Genomic DNA, 17,545 nt, shown 5'->3' with positions numbered 1-17,545 from the left:
ATTTAAGTCATAATGCGTATGTCTATACTAGGAACTAACTTCAAAGTTAGGGCACTACTTCGAAGTAGCCTGCAGAGAGTCTACTCACTTCTTCCCTTACTTCGAAGTTCAAAGTTCACTTTGAAGTGGGAAGCACAACTTCGAAGTCCTTACTCCATTCCTGGGAATGGAGTAATGCCCTGCTTCGAAGTTTATTTCAAAGTAGGGTGTGTGCAGATGCTCAACTTCAAAGTCTTTTACTTTGAAGAGTTGTACTTTGAAGTAAGCAACTTCAAAGTTATTTTTGTAGCGTAGACATGGCCAATAAGTTCCTTTTCATGGATCAACCACCAAATGTCAAAATGCACTCACTCTCTCTTTGAAAGAGAGAGAGAAAGAAATGAATTTATACCACATAGGCAAAACAAAATAGAGCTGGCCAAATGGGCATTTTGCAAATTTCCTTCACCTCATGTCTCCATCCAGGAGGAAGCTACTTTCTTCGTGGAACGTACTTTGATCATAAGGCCAGAAATACTTTTTGGAAGCTTGCCTCCAAAAATCCCTCCATTAATTCATCTGATAATTATAAAGTTGGACATTACTATTCCATTTTTGTGTCCCTTCATAGGATAAACAGGTGATTTGACATTCTTCATTCTTATTCTCTACCCCATCTCAATACATATCATCTCACTGACATACAAGGAGTAGCAAACACAATCCTATTGTTAGCAACATGCAAGTAAAAACTATGGAAAGATATCTCTTGGTTCAAGTGAAACTCAGAAAAAAAACCCTATATATCCCATTTAGCACCCTTTGGATGTTATCAGTCTTCTTAGAATCAAAGTTTTTCAACAATAAACTCAACCACACTCTCAATGAAGAGATCACAAGCAAATGAAATTCCATCTAGTGACCAGATAATTTCCCCCTACACAGCTCTAAAGAAGAGATCTGGATTCTGAAATTACTAGACTTAGTCCAAGCCTTTCTGAATAAATACTAATGGCAATTGGTGCTTAAATAGAACTTTTCCATTTTACATTTTGGGGAATTCCCTCTGAATTCATAATACAACAACAACGATGATGACAATGATGACAGAATATTAAAAGCAAATAAAGGCCCCAAAGAACTCTACAACCATCTTGCACAACAAATGAGGCTCAAACAGTCAAGGGGGGGAGGTAGAATAAGAGTGAAAAAGCGGGCTGACAATCATACTACCATGTAGTTACTTAGTGATGTATATACACATCATGATAGTTTTTCTTTTCACTAATGTTTTCTTTAGTTCCCCTTACTGCCCTTAGACTTGTGGCAGAAGTGAACTTTTTAGTACTGGAAAGTGGTGGGGAGGATATGTGTGCTGAGCCCTTTTTAAATGAAAAGGAGGGATCTTAGAATACATCTACACTTATGGGAACATTGACATGCTGGTGGTCAATCTTCCAGGGTCAGATTTAAGCATGCCTAGTGGAGATATGCTAAATTGAATTGTCATGGTGCCGTCGCTGACCCCAGTGTTCCCGCCAGTCATGAGGAGTGAAGAAAGCTGACAGGAGAGTTTCTTCTGCCAACCTCCCACTGTCTAGACGGAGGCAAAAGTCAATTTTAGATAAGTCGACTCTAGCTATGCAAGTTGTGTAGTTGGATTTGTGTATCTAAAATCCATCCTACCTCCTAGTGTAGACCTGGCCTTAATCTAGCGATCTTCAAAACAGAGTATTATATTGGGAAATTACACAATAATCTGATCTCTGATTTAACTAACTAAATAAATAAATAAATAATTTCACCACTCCACATTTTTCTATGGAATTAGAGTGAAATACTGGCAATATCACACGAGTTTAGGAAACTAAACAGATCAACATATCTGAGAGGATATAATATAAATAGATATGAAGGGTATATAACTTCCCCCGTCTTTGTGGTAGTTGGGAAATTATTTTTAGATATTTTAGTGCTACTAGTTTTAAAAACAGAAAATAGAAGCAAAATTCACAACTGAATTCTAGTTGAGAGTGTCATTTTATGAATGATCATTTATCTCTCTTCCAGAAATCTCCCAAACTGGAAGACTTCCAATCTGCTGTTAGACAACAGATACAACATCCATTTCAAGGATCTCCAGATTTCATTAATTATGGTGTTAAGGCAATCTCCTGATTTACTGAAGTTAAACAAAGATGAAAGAATCCTTGTAACTGAAGCCAAAAATTGCACTTAATCACTATGGTTGCAAAAACAAATACCTACTATACATATGAGGATGACAAGGATGAAAGCATTAACAGATATGGAACAATTTATGACTGAATCAGATTAGTAAATGGACTTTTTGAGGATTGATGGTCATAGTGGAATTAAATTGTTCTAAATGTACCCCCAGTATAACTTCTGTAACAATGCCCTTATATTGACTCAACTCTGTTGTAATTCTTTTGCTCTGACATACTGTATTACTTCTATATATGAATATATATGTTACCATCCACAATGCTGTTTGCCTTTAATAAAAATATCAGTGACTAGATTATAAATAGAAATTGTGGACTAATTTGCTAAGCAAAACAGCATTTTACCTGTCTCTGCCACAAGCAAACTACCCACGTCAATGGTCAGGGTAGATTTAGATACCTAACTTTCAAACCAAACAGAAAAAGAGGTACAACTATTTTCCTGAAAATTGCACAGGATCAAACCTGGACTGCAGTAGGCAGGGTAGACTTCCTAGAATGCTTATAGCTAGGCCCTTCTCCATCTTGCAAAGCACTTTTTTATATTAGCAGGACCTGAAGTAAGGTACGCCTAGGCCGTTGGACTAAGAAAAAAGAAAAGACACCCAACACAGTAGTTTGTTATTGACTTTAGACAAAAACAGGTCCAAGGACAACTGAACTTACATACCTCTGTGACGAGATATCTATTCTTTTGCACTGCCCAAGTGAATGAGGGCTTAATTTTTAAGGGCATACCCCAAAAAGCCATGAACACTTCCAACGCCTTGAAATTGAGGTTACTGATTTATAAACATCTCTAAAAGGAATCAACACTCCTGAGCCAACAAGCACTTCAACTCCCACGAGTCATATCCTAAGTTGATGTAAACCATCAAACCACTCTGAGCTATGATAATTTGCACTAGATGAAGATCTGCCCAACACCCAGAAGAAGCAGCAACAGTAACAATCTAATGTAAGAAGAAAAAATCTTCTCATCTGTTTTAGGCTCCTGTATACTCCCTCCTACAAGACAATTCTAATTTCATTGTAGAGAGAATAGCATTATAGATAAGTATGTCTCAAAGAAAGAAAAACAAGGCGTTTTTAATGCGGTCTCTCTAAGTCCAGGAATGCCTGATGATCAGCCACAGCACAATCCTTGTAGTTTCCATTCAAAATCATTTTTTCACTACAAAATGAGTCATTCATTTGATCCACAATTGGCCTTTTAACCTTCTGTTATTCTTTAAAGATGGCAAAATAAAGTACATGATTGAGCATGCTTCCAGAAGAGAGACTGGTTTCTCTTCTGAGACATCAAGGAGGTTATTTAGCAGGCTTGACATCATCCATCTCTGTACATAATTCATAACATAGAAGAGGGAAGGGGCTAAGCAGGTTTGGAATCAGTATAAATTAAATATACTATTTCTGGGAAACTACTGACTGACACAGAAGTCTGCAGAAAGATTGGCTCCTGCCTTCATTAGCCAGTGGGAGGATAGCTCAGTGGTTTGAGCATTGGCCTGCTAAACCCCACTGCTGTGAGCGCAATTCTTGAGGGGGCCATTTAGGGATCTCAAGCAAATAGATTAAAAAAAAGTATCAGAGGGGGGATGGTGATAGGTTCTACCAAGAGGGCAGGTGAGTAGATTCAACAACCTCTGAAGGTCCCTTCCAGCTCTATGACAGCAGTACTTCTCCATATAGTGACTGCCCTCTAAAACCAATTTATTTGAAATTCTACTCTAAAGGTTGATGGATGCTTCTAAAACCCTTCTGCTGGAGGTTCTGAATTATTGTCCCACTTATGCTTTGCTTTGCCAAAAGAGATATACCCTCACTAGCTCCTAACAGATTAGCCCACCCTTTCTGGTGGACCTCAGAACACCCTGGAGTGCAAGGACATGGCATATGAAGCAATTCTGTGTGGTGGTGGTGGTGGTTGTTGTTGTTGTTTTGTTTGGTTTTGGTTGTTGTGGTTTGTTTGTGTTTGTGTTTGTGTTTGTTTTTTGGTGTAGAAGAAAATGATGGTTGCTGCTTCATAAAGTAAGAATGCAGGTCCTAAGATTTAGTTTTTGGCTGGATAGTCCATTTTCATTAGCAAGCAGATATGCCACTGCTGATGGTAAGACTGAGCCATTGCACGTAGTGGCTGTTGTATTTAAGTTGGTGCTTTAACTAGGCCATGGATGTCTAAGAACTGAGGCACTAAAGCCAGGTCTCCACAGCCTGGGACATCTGACATTCCTGCAGTTTACTTTTTCAGCAAATAGTTTGTGAATCTTCGATTAAAGCATCAATGTATGATAACTATTTCTCTCTTCAGTCTGCTACAGATTCTCCATCAGAGAACTATGAATAGGATCATGATGTCATCCAGTTTTTCCTGCCCTTCGATGACTTTGAAAACCAGAGGTTGAGAAAATGGAGTTACATACGTTTCTGACAAATTTCAGCAGAAAGTCCAGGACTAGGTTAAATGTGTAGAAGAATCATAATCCTCGTTTTCTGAATAAGAACTTCTAAGAGAAGAGCTTTTGTCCAAGAGAAAAACTTCTGTAGTTAGAACAGAGGGAGGAACAGCTTCCTCCCGTTTGCTCACCACCATCCATCAAAGATGCATTATCTGAAATCTTCTTCATGTTCCTAAATTCAAAGATGTTAATGCAGCATTCATGTTAAAAACTTTGATAAATAAGGTAATAGAGAAAAGCTACGAACACGAGCTCTCTTGTTAGCTACCAAAACCCTTCATAATGAAGGAAAAATATGAGTCCATTTCTCTTACATTTTTGTAATTTCTAGACTCTTATTTTTTTATTTAACTTATTATTAGTTGTTTGAGTCACAGAAACTCTGTAGGAGAATAAAATCTAAAATAGCACAAAGCTCACACATCATCATCATCTGAATCAAGCTCTTTATCATCACAAACCATACTGCTCCTTTCTCAGGATAAGATAACTTTGAAAAACTTCTATTTAGAAATAATTCTGCATAGGCATACTGCCAAGCAACTTGAAATGTGATGCAGAAATAGCAAGCATGAGGACCATAAAGTTATATACAGATGGTATGCAGGAGACTAGGACCAAAAGCACGCTATACGAAATCCAACTGACTCTAGACAAGACAAGAAAGGAGTACTGATCTTTCACAACAAAAAGTATCCTATTACTGATTTTGTGAAATCTCATTTCAACCGAGTCAGACCCTTAAGCATGGATTAAATTTTAAAGAGTGACTATATAAAAAGAGACCAAGAGGTAGCCATATTAGTCTGTACTCCAACAGACTAACTGCTGCTTTGTTTTGTTGGTATCTAAAGAGTCATTTTCTGACTCAACAATTCTCATTCCTATGTACAAGTCATGGGTGCAAGCTCTTTCTGAACAGAAAGTTTATTACATTTTATTGCAATTAGTCCTACAGAGTCAACACATCTACAAAGTGAGGGAGATGGAATATTTTCTTGTTCACGTATCATCAACACAAGTGTTAAAGCACCAGATTCTGTGATCTACACTCAAGCAAATCTCCTATTGACTAAAGATATGAATATAGTAATGTAGGTAAAGGCTTTCTGCACTATGTTGTACCACCAGTAATCCACTTATGCAATTGGAACTTAGGCTAGAACACACTACCACAGAAGATCGATCCGCTCAGGGGCTGCCAACAGGGCTCCAAGGCCCACCCAGCTCTCAGTTGCAGGGCTGCCAGGGTTCCTCTTTCCCCTATATGGGCTCCCAGCTGCCCCCCAGCCAGGGTTCCTGTGACCAGGGCTGCCAGCGGGGCTCTGCGCCTCAGCTGGGGTTCTGTGACTGGGAGCCATTTGGGGCACAGAGTGCCACCGGCAGCCCCAGCCATGGATGGCAATTTCCATGACAATTCCCACAGTCCTGGATTTAGGCCAAAATGTCACTGTGGAATATTTTTGCATACATGAGGGATGCAGAACTTTTCACGGAAATTTGGGACCATCCCGCACATTGTGGGATATCTGTCAACCCTATTCTATCTGCTTATATACCACTTATAAAAGTCTGTTACAGCAGAATGTTCCAAAGTTGCACATGAAGAATATATAATTATGTAGGGAAGTATCTTCTGAGTCCCTAGAGTAACAATTTTATATGTATATACAACAACCTATAGATTTTTGCTTTCTAAACATCTTCCACAAGTAATACAGGCCAGCTACTCTGATACTTGCTTTTCAAATACTGAAATCTAAAGGCAAAGATAGCAGAATAAAACAACAAGAAGTCCTGTGGCACCTTATAGACTAACAGATATTTTGGAGCATAAGCTTTTGTGGGCACAGACCCGCCTCATCAGATGTATGAGAGGGGGTTCCAGAGGACGGTTTAAATATATGGGCTCATGAAAAGGAGGGAGTCCCAGTCAAGAGGAGGGCCAGGGTTGACAAGGTCAGTTCAGTCACAGAGGATGTGGCCCATTCTCAGAACAGAGGAAGTAAGTTACCTGTTGTATACTTTATGCCACAAAACAACAGGTAGATCTCAATCAAAAAACCAACCATTCAAGCCTCTGTGCAGGCTAGGATGTCAGATTGCAGCATCTGAGTAAGGCGTAATTCGTCTATATGTCCTTATATGCCTGATATGCATACTTCTTGGGCCTAACTTTCAATTCACTAAAGCCTCATCATCATTGTGGCAGAAAAAGGGTGCCTTAAACTGTGCGTCTCAAAAAAAAACTGGGTAGAAAGGAAAACAGGAGTACAGGCTGCATGACTTCGTTTAAAAAAAATAAAAAAGCTTACAACACAAGCCATACATTGTTCTTTGCAAAAGGTCACAAGCCAATTCACCATATTCTATATAGTTTTGCAAATTCTTAGGAAGCCACAGACTTCACAGTCACACAAGTAGAGAGATTATTTTCCACTGAGATCCATGACGATATGCAACATAATTATTTCACGTTGTAGGCCCAAATTGTGCTCTCATACATGTTTGCAATGCATTCTGAAGCAACCACGGCTTAAGTGCACGTGTCTATGACAGATGTTGACTTGAAACTATTTACATGTAAGACTGAAGTGTTTCTAACGATCTTAAACAATGCATAGAAAACTCCATCTTGGGCTGTAGTAAGAAACCACAACCTCAGAGTTGCCTATCAGTAAATTTACATCTATTTAGTACATAGTTGCTTGTCTATTAGTAGTAATAGCAGTAGCAGCAGTAGCATTACAACTTTATGCTTGTAGGTTCAAAGCCTCACAAAGTTACTCTTGCAAAAATTATTTTCTAAAGCACACTGAATATCAAGTTCCAATTAAATTAATTAAATTCAATACTGTTCATTCTGCCAACTGAAATTGCTAAAAAAGGCAAAACTCTGCCAATCAGAAACCAGCTTATGAATAAAAGCATAATTTCTCAAATGTGGTTTTAAGAATAAGCCAGAGAATGCCAATTTCCTAAACCATCTGAAATGCAGCTATTTATAAAAGCAGCATGATAACTATAAATAGAATGCCTATAAAAGAGCTCAGTCATGAGATAACTATCTTCTGCTTTGAAAGTAGCTCTCCTGTGCCTCTCTGTCAATTTTTGCACAATTATCACCCAATTTTTCACATTAAAATGAGATATCTGCATCAATTTTGGGTATTAAAACAGGCCTCAATGTTCTTACAAACACTTATATATGTGACTGACTACACATGCAAGTCATCTCTTTGAACTTAATGGAATTACTCATGCATGCAAAGTTGTTCATATGTGGAAGTACTTGCAGAGTTTAAATATGGATTCAGATGCCTAACTTCAGGTATCCAGTTTTCAAATGTTTGCTAACCTCCATCTCTCATTCACTCTCTTTTTTTAGCTACTGCCCTTTTTTCCATGTTAAACAAAACCCTTCAAATTTCAGCATCATGAGATGAATTACAAATGAGAACAGCTGTTCTTTTTTACTACGGGAAGAGTCTGTTTAATAGTAAAAGCAGTTTAACTGCAACAACAATCAACAAAAAAGGATTTGCAAACTCGGCTTGAAAGTAGCTTTTAAACTGAAAGTTACATGTAAACTTTACTATCGTTTTACTTTAGTGACTATGAGACATCCACAAAAGCTCAACCCATAAGAAGAGAGAAAAACAGTAAGGCCCTTACACCCAAAAAACTGAATGACTTTTCCTATAAAACTGTGAAAGACAATTGATCCCATAATACATAATATGAGCTTCTGGATTTAATTTACACATGTATGTCTATATAGGTGGGTTTTCCATTAAGCTGCCGTAGTAATGAGGTATCTTTTGCTGAAGAAAAGGAAATGCAGGTGTAAAGGTGTTGAGGCCCAAATCATTCCTTTTATACATTAATGAGGAGAAAGGGAAAGAAGAGATGCACAATTGCCTGTCCAAAGAGGCTTTCAGGACCAGCATTTGATAACATCCAAACAAAAAGAGTTGCAATATACAGAATAGCTAGAAAGAACTAAAACCCTTCCTCCAGCTGCTGTCCAACAACACACAAACATACTCTTTACCTTCTGTGTAAGGCACATCCATCTCTTCTCCACCAGATTCATCTCTTGTGTATTCCTGCTGCAAACTTGTGGCCAGGAAGAATAATAAGGGGTCACAATGACCCACACATTGAGAAAATATGTGTGGTTTTGCAAAGCGGAATCTGAGTTGCAAATTATTTTTCCCATAAAACACCAAGAACAGGTTTCTCTAATGCCCATGCAAGTCAATAAAATGATTCCCACATTCTTTATACCCACTGAGGTCTGATTCAAAGTTAAAAAAACAAAAGCCCTAGTGGAAAAAAAAAATGAAAAATATCCTTAATTTTTACCCAATAGACCTGCATCAGCTTTGAGGGACTCTGCCAACCTGATTTTAAACTGAACAATTTCAAAACATTCCTGTTTTTGACAGAGCACCTCCTAATAGTGTGTTAATTTTTGAGAGAAGGAGGAGGATAAATTATTAAATTTTATAAGGGCGTTTCTGCTCCCATGCTGTTTATAAAGAAAAGCAAGCCAGTTAACTGACTATGCAAGTGAAACAATGAAAATGACTTTATACGTTTCAAGTGCTGTCAAATACACCATCTATCTCAATATGCAATCTGCATATCTGAGGAGTAATTCTAGAACAAAGCATTTCCCTCTCTTTGTTCATACAAGTTGAATATTTGCATTCAATTTCTGTATTTTTCAATATGTTGTTTTCATTGCAAGCAGAGAAAACACACACAAAATAGTGTTTGGATTTGGGTTGATAGGTACTAGAATACTAGGAAACAAACATGAAATAGTAACTTTGCTATAAAAATATATTTAATAAGAAGATGTCAACCATGATCTCATCAAAAGCTTTATCTTGAAGTAGCAAAATAGTAGAGACCAGTAGATTCTTGTGTGACTTTGCTACCTACATTTCTGATTAATTTTCCTCCATGAGGTTCTCAAATCATCTCCAAGATAGTAAGCCAGCAGTTCTCCAAGTGGGTTGTGATCCCATTTTAATGGGGTCACAGAGCTGGCTTAGACATGCTCAGGTCTGGGGAAGAAGATCACGCTGCACAATCTGGACCTTCAGCCCCGGGCATTACGGCTCAAGTTACAGGCCTGGGATTAAAGCCCTTGGTCTTTAGCTTTGGTCCTTCCATTCAGGAGACTGGGCTCATGCATCCATTCTTCCTGGAGTTATAAAGTAAATGTTGTTGTCAAAAAGGGCCCAGGTGCAATGAAGTTTAAGAACCCTTGCAGTAGGATGACTGAAACTCTGTCAATATGTAAGGGAGGTTGGGTACCAGAACACTGATATAAGAGTTTCAACCGTCGGAGTACTCAGCCTTGCCATTAGATAGTTGGCTGCATATTACCATTGCATTACCAAATTTTACATCATGCTGTAAGCAGCAATATGAGTCTACAGATCAAAAAGGCGGATCATTCTCTTGATATCTTGATTCAGCAAATATTTAAGCCCTTCAGTAATTCCACTGAATTATCTATTTTATGCCCACGTAATTTAAGTGTTTTTGTATGCCGCTTAATTCAGTGAAACTACTGAAATCCATTATTAGTAATTATAGGTGAGACAAGGTCTGAGTAAGAGCTGTGACGCTTTTCCCTTCCACTGGGAGAAACTGGTCCTCTTAGATATATTACCTCATCGGATCTTGCCTGTCTCATATCCTGGACCAGCAAGGCTACAGCAGCACTTCAGATCAATAATAATTGTAATATTTACATTGCACTAAGAACCAACTAAAGGGCAACTATGTTCTTTCCAAAGCTTACAACTGAACATTGACAATACAGCTTTTAAACTTTACTATACATGAAAATGCTACCTTCTCTCTCTCTTTCTAGCAGTTTCCACTTAGAGTACTGTACTGTGTTTGCTCCTTCCCCTCTGCCCCACACCACTCCCTCCAGTTCGCCGACCACTGGGATCCCTGCTACTGCCTGACTGGTATTTCTGGTTCCAAATGAGGTGTGTGGTTGGTTGACTAATCAGTTTTTAACGTGGATACTCACACCTCAGAGGTTACTGCAAATGGTAGAGTTTACAATCTACAAAAAGTTACTCACAAACACAAGTGCTGGCAGTAGCATGTTATTAGTACTTTAATATAGCTATCAAAAGATCTCATCACTTCCCAAACAGAACTGAATGCAAAAATTGTATACCAAATAACACTATTTAAAGTAAGCAATCTTACGAGAACAGGTCTCAAAAGGTCATTTAAAAATAATCCTCATTTATTTTCAAGAGAATGAACTTGTTACAAACTATCTCTTCATAATTTAAAAAAAGATCTGTTTGGGTCTTCCATATGGCATACTAAAACATACTGCAGAAAACCTTTAACAATAAACTACAGCACTTGATTTTTCTTACACTACTGTACTTTATTAATAGTGCTTAGCGATTAAATGATAATTAGTTGTAATGAAACTTGTTGACAAATCGTCATGAGAAAACAGCTTCTGTTAACTGTTTTTGAAACCAACTTCTCACTGTGTTTTATGAACAAATGGTTTATGCAATACAGAAGTTGTATTATTTGAACAAAAGTTATACACTGCACAATCAATTAGTGTCACCACTGTGCACAGGCTCCTTCGAAACAACACAGTCCTTTTGTAAAGTTGCTGCCTTTGGCATATAAGGGGGCTTGTTTTTGAAGCTAGCTATTGAAGAAGGCTCAATCATGAAAAGCTGTAGATCATTCTCAGAAAGATATTCTACAAACTGTAATTTTTATCCTACTTTGGATTTTCACTGTTCTTCATGAAACCTGTATTAGTAAGCACAATGGTTTCACAAAGGTATTTCAGTGATACCAGAATTCATTTCCCTTTGGAACAAAGAGAATCTAGATGGAAACTTGATAGTCCTCAGATGTCAGAGGGACCATTTTGCACTATTCTCTGGTTCCTCACTGAAGTTGCCTGTGCAATGCTGAAATGTTGAGGGGTGTGTTACCATTTGGACAGAATCACTGGGCATAAAATGGCAATCCAGAAAGAGTTGACATAGTTAGAGATAACAGACCTTTAATTTGGACTTTCTTCATTTCATAACCATTCTCTTTATGCTGAATTATTTTGGGTTATGTGGGGAAACCTATGCTTAAATAATCAGCCTAAGCATGACTGATATTTCTGTCTGAAAAGGCACACTGCTGCATATAGGTCTTCAGGCATTCAGTTTGTGTCTGGGATCTTCAGCCACCAAAAAGAAACAAAAGTTTTCCTTTATGTCACTACTGTACAGCCAGACTAAAGGCTCCCCATGACCCAAGCTATTCCAGACTACTCTCTAACTCTATTAAAATATAGGATAAGCCCATTGTGAAAGCCATAAGATACAAAATATTTCCTCCAAAATGTCAAACTTTAGCTTCAAAATATGGATTTTCATACCCAAATTAAGGACCCAAATTTGAAAATTTTTGACCTTCAAGAATGTCTGGATGGAATGAATACACTATATTTCAATAAAAATGCAAACTGTTAAATAATGCAGCAAATTTTGTTCAGTTACACTATAATTCCTTCAGCACCAGGCTGTGAGGTTTTTGTTTTGCTTTGTTTTTTCATCTTTTCTTTCTTTTTTCAAAAGCACCATGAGAATTTCAGCTGCCATGCAAGCTTCCTTATTCTATGTGACAAATGGTAGTTCCATAAATATTTTCAGCTCCAGGCATGTAATCTACTCAATAACTGGAAAATGTTTATTTAGAAAAAAAAATTACTCTATAACCAATGTCCGAAATTACTTTCTATCAGCAGAACCATAAAAGGGAGCACAAGAGAAGCAGACGGTGTAACAGCTGGTCTCTTTCAACTTTTTGTAATATTTTTACAACTATTTTATGGTGAATTTTGTAGCCCACATAAATATGAGGCCAGGATTAGTAAGAGGCATACTGCTGTCTCCTTACACAATTCTGCCAATCAGAGATGAGTCTCACCCTTGGGAGCCACCATCAGTCATAACATAGAGAGAGCCAGGTTGTACCCTTTGATTATCCAACTACTTCCACACCAGTACGGAAAATTTATGAATGACTGGCCCGCTCCTGTAAAACATGTAAGCACGTTTCACTTTAAGTATGTAAATAAGTTACATTAAAGTCAATGAAATCCATCATGGAACCAATAAGGCACTGGACTAAGTTCTTGATTCTTTTCCCGGTTGTGCTGGTAACCTGAGACAAATTACTTAACCTTTTTGTGCCTCTGATTCACCTATCACCCTTTATCTATTTATTCTGTAAACCCTTTGGAGCAAAATGTTTGTATTATGGAAGCTTCTAGACGTTTTTAGATTAGATTCTGTTTTGCTAGGAAGTGTACAAACAACACTTGGAATATTGTATAATGTACTTGGAGTTAAACTTGTGCTGAAATACACTGCTGGATTGGAGCCTGATTTCCATAACTAATATTCTTCAAAACCAAGGTGCTACGTCTTGGAATAAATTACCACCGCACTGAACAGCCAACAATGTGGCATAAAGCTTAAGTAGCAACAACTTTTTAAAGGCTGTTCTGGTGTAAGAAATCAAGTTACCTTCTTGTGTATTGCATACATGCGAGCAAAGGGTTGGGTTGCATCATTTATGCCTGAGCTCTCTTTAGGAGTAGGCAGGGCCACATGGCCTCAAGAGGAATGACAGGGAGATTGTCCCATAAGTGGAAATTGTGAGGGAGGAGCAGACTATTAGAGTGAGCATTCTGTTCCAATGATTATAGTGTATTTACCCAACATGAATCAGTCTTTGTACTGCAATTTTTAGACACCAAAACTCAACAGTTAATTTGCAGTGGCTGACTCATCAATTGTTAACTACACTTTTTAATCATGCTGGCAATGTTTTCTAAGAAACTGTTCTGTTTATGTAGTGATATATTCCAACATGAAATAAATTTTACTTATTAATAGCACACTTCTTTCCCCCCAGTAATTCAATTGTCACAGGTAACGCACATTCCAGGAAGAATAGGAATGCAGATTGCAACAAGGACGCAGCATGGTCAAGTGAACAGAGAACTCCGCTGGGTACCTAAAGATCTGGGGTGAAATCCTGGCCACACTGTAAGTCAATGGGAGGCTTACAGACTTCATTGGTGCCACCATTTCACCTTGAGTTCTATGCTTTCATTTCAGCCCTGTGACTAAAGTAGTTTACTTTGCCTAAGAATATCTTTAAAAAAAAAAGCCTTCAAAACATCCTTTGTAAACACTGTTTTAAATGGGGGTGGGGGGGCTATATTTTCCATGAAGGCAAGTAATAGTAAAGATTAGGTGTACTATTTATTATAAGTGGAAGTCAAATCTAACTCACTATAGAACAGGAGCTTCCCCTTCCAGAAACTGAATCACAGATTGCCCTTCTATTCTTGAAACACCTGCACAGCATGATGTTGCTTTCCAACTGACCATAATGGGAAATGATACCTACCAACCACAATAACATCACTAGGAATTGTGGGTGAACACAGCCACTGAAGATCAGGGTCTTGCCATGCAAAGAATTATGTGTAGCAACTCGCAAAAGATAGCTCCTTTACAAATTCTCCTCTGACCATAAAAGTGTCTTCTGCTATAAACTGAAGGCTGGCCTACTAGTCTTTATCAAAACTGTGCTAACAGGCACAGAAAAATAAAACTTATATGAGATTTTCCAAAAAGCCTACAGGTCAAGAAGTTGGTAACTTCTAAGGTTTGTTGCCTATGTGCTCTCCTTCCTCTCCTGCCGACAATGAAAAAGTATACAGTATGGTGATTTTCAATGTGAACTTTATGGGCATGTGCACTTACAAAATTCTGGTTTAGATGCAAGATTTTGGACATGAGAATAACTGGCTCAAAAAGAATTTATACACTGGACAGCAGTGGCTCTTGAAATAAGTATGCAATGTGTATAACACAATAAAATATTAATGAATAAATACATTCAGGCTAAATAAATGATGCAGGTTTTCAAAATTAGTTGGCGTACCAAAAACGGTGCATATTTACTAGGCATTTTAGCACGTGCTGTAACTGCGTTTAAAGCTTGAGACTCCATCTTCAATTCATGTTATCCTTCTTTTCTTTTAATATGAACTATTAACAAAGCAGCATGCTAATAGCCTCTGTGTTGTATTCACTGAGCGCATGCGCAATGTGTGAGTCGCATACATTCCCCGGGAAGTCCGTTCTACATGTCCAAGTATATCTGTATGTTTTCAATAGCAAAGCAGATCCCAGAAGAGCACTAACAAGCTTGAACATTGCAGCAGTTAAAATCAGAATCATTTTAAACAAAAACAGAAAAGTACACTTGTGAGATCCACTTTGTCCTTTTTTCATGAGAAAGTTTCTTCCTTCTCAGATATCGTGCCATCCATTTATTTTGATCCCAAATTATTTCTCCCTCTTACAGTAAGCTCTGTGTTTCCTCAGACTTTACCTAGGCATTCACAAAGGATAGGAGAACCAAAGTTAATGTAAGTTAACATGCGGAACAGCACCCTTGCTTTCCCCAACACCTCATGGAGTGCCTCACAAAAGGCCCCAGAGGTTGGGCAAACACAGCACCAGCAAAAACACAGTGTGAAAGGGACCTTTATGTGCATGTGAGAGGGCCCAGTGCTAATAGCTGAATGTGCTATTGACACATTGCAGTGCAAACAGCTAAGTCTTTTTCAAAATAGCATGAGTCACAGTGTCATTCTGAAGTTTGCGTTTTCCAGATTTTGCTAATATGTGAAACAAGCTATCCTGATATTTCTTAAACACATATTTTGCAAAGAAACTGAGCCACTGGGGAACATACTCCTTCTAACTAGCAACATCTGTTCTGAAATCCACACAAACCACAAGAAAGGTGTGAAAAACAAATAGAGTAAGCAGTAGGGCAACTTCTCTGACAGTCTCCAAATCAAATTTATATGTTTATTCCTTTTTAAAATTAGCATTAATACATAAGCGTCTAGATAATCCTCCACTTTAGTTCGAGACGCGCTAATACTCCTCTGAAATAACGCCAAAGAACAGAATGAGTTATTAGAATAAGCCTTTTCCTTCCATCACAACAGAGATGCACCTCTTCCATCACAACTCTGCTATAATATAACACTGGGAGCAGAAGTGGGTCCGCCCGCGAAAAACTTCTGCAGGGCTGGCTCCTGGAGAGAAATCCCACTCCGCTGCTATGGACTCAGAAGCTGCCCATTGTTCCCCACATGCGGGGAAGAAGAGAGCCCACCTTAAAAGTTATATTTAAAACCACTGCACAAGCGCTCGGACCGGATGAAAACACGGGCTTCCTCAGGAGCTCTCCCGTGCGACCAGCGGCAACCCTTTGAACAGCTCCATCGCGTAACACGTTTGTGTTTACAGCTGGCAACGCAACGTGACAAAGCTGTGCCTTTCGGCCGGGGGGAGATGGAGATAGCCTCCGAGAGCAAAAATGCCCGCGGCTGCCTCCATCCAGGCACGCCGAGGGGAAACTTGGAAAGGACGCTGGGTCCCATGCTGCGATTTCGAAATGTAAGTTTAACCCAGTCCTTAAAACTCCCACCTCCCGATCGCTCCCCCCACCCCCCGGCACACAAGCTCTAGTACGTACGGAACGGGAGAACGAGGAGTAAGATTAGCAACGGTCACCTTGTTGTAGCTGTAGTAACCCAAACACTGGGCAAAATCCAGATTGGACGGGTCTCCGGGCAGAGAGCTGCCAGCCGCGGCGGGGTAAAATCTTACATCCATTCTGGGGGGCTGGGGTCCGAGAAGGGCCCTTGGAGGAAGCGCTGGGAGGTTGTAATAGATCCACCGTCACGTCCCTTCCCCGGGTCTCTGCTTCGGGGGAAGGACCAAGTTGCTGGAGCTGGCGAGGGAGCGACGCTTCTTTGGAGGCGGGAGGGGGAGGAGGAGGGAGGACAAGGGAAGGGGCCGAGAGAAGAAAGAGGCGGCGGAGAAGGGCAGGTAAACACGGCGGGGAGCGGGGGGCGGAGCAGCCCAGGTGGGCGCCTCGCCGCGGCCGGGCCGGGCGCTGGCTTGGTAAGAGCGCGCTGCCAAGCCGCAGCCTGTGCCGCTGCCTGCGGGAGCAGCTGGACACAAAGGCGCCACGCGACCGGCGCTGCCTCTCCCCCGCGGCGCCCGGCCCGAGCTGGAGGGTGCTGCGCCGCGAGCTCCGCCCGGCTGGCGCGAGGCGGAGGGGAACAAAGGCTGCCCCGCTGCCCGCCAGGCGCCCCCTACTCGTGGCAGGCGGGAGCTGCAGCGCTGGGGGCGGAGGCTGCCTGGAGCGCACAGTGCCGCGGAGCCGCCGCCTGGCCGCGCGACCCGGGAGCAACGGGTCAGGGCGGCTGGTGGAGCGCCCCGCCCTCCCGCGGCTGGCGCTCTCTGCGCCCCGGCAGCCGGCCCGCGCTCCTGCACTCCGCGCGCTGCCGCCGGGCATTCCCCCCATGCGCACGCCCCGCCCGGCTCCACAGCCCCCCTGCGCGCCCGCCCACTGGGGGCACACTCGGGGAAGGTGTCCCCACGGGGCTGTTCGGTTGCCCAGACACCTGCCCTTCCCCGCAGCTAGGGAGGCAGCGGAGACCCGACCCAAAGTGCACCGCACGTTGCCCAGCCACACCTGAGTGCCTAGGCAGCGTGGCAGCAAGTTTGCACAGCTGTGCACACCCAGGGCACACCCAGGACACAGTGCCTGCACATACCCGATCAAACCCCCAGTAGAGTGAACAGAGAAAGTGCTTGTACACACACAGTCAGTATGCAGTGTGCACTCAGAAATGTAAGGCACAGTGTTTAAACCAGTGGTTGAAGT

The 17,545-nt window shown here is 40.6% G+C and overlaps 1 protein-coding gene across 4 annotated transcripts in view; it reads right to left on the bottom strand.

Annotated features, from left to right (window-relative positions):
- The window catches only part of TOX3 (TOX high mobility group box family member 3), a 97,442-nt gene extending 80,573 nt beyond the window's left edge, over positions 1–16,869 (bottom strand). Inside the window, exon 1 of one of the 4 annotated variants that reach the window (XM_075008601.1) lies at positions 16,384–16,869. In XM_075008601.1, the coding sequence (XP_074864702.1) occupies positions 16,384–16,485 (102 nt within the window). In that variant the 5' untranslated portion in view covers positions 16,486–16,869. Of the gene's footprint in view, positions 1–16,345 lie in introns of all 4 variants that reach the window. The other 3 variants (XM_075008604.1, XM_075008602.1, XM_075008605.1) reach the window with 3 other exon arrangements.
- Positions 16,870–17,545: the final 676 nt, after the last annotated feature.

This window comes from Carettochelys insculpta, chromosome 14, assembly GCF_033958435.1.
Source record: "Carettochelys insculpta isolate YL-2023 chromosome 14, ASM3395843v1, whole genome shotgun sequence".
Lineage (NCBI taxonomy): Eukaryota > Metazoa > Chordata > Testudines > Carettochelyidae > Carettochelys > Carettochelys insculpta.
This window is presented reverse-complemented; position numbering and strand designations above follow the sequence as displayed.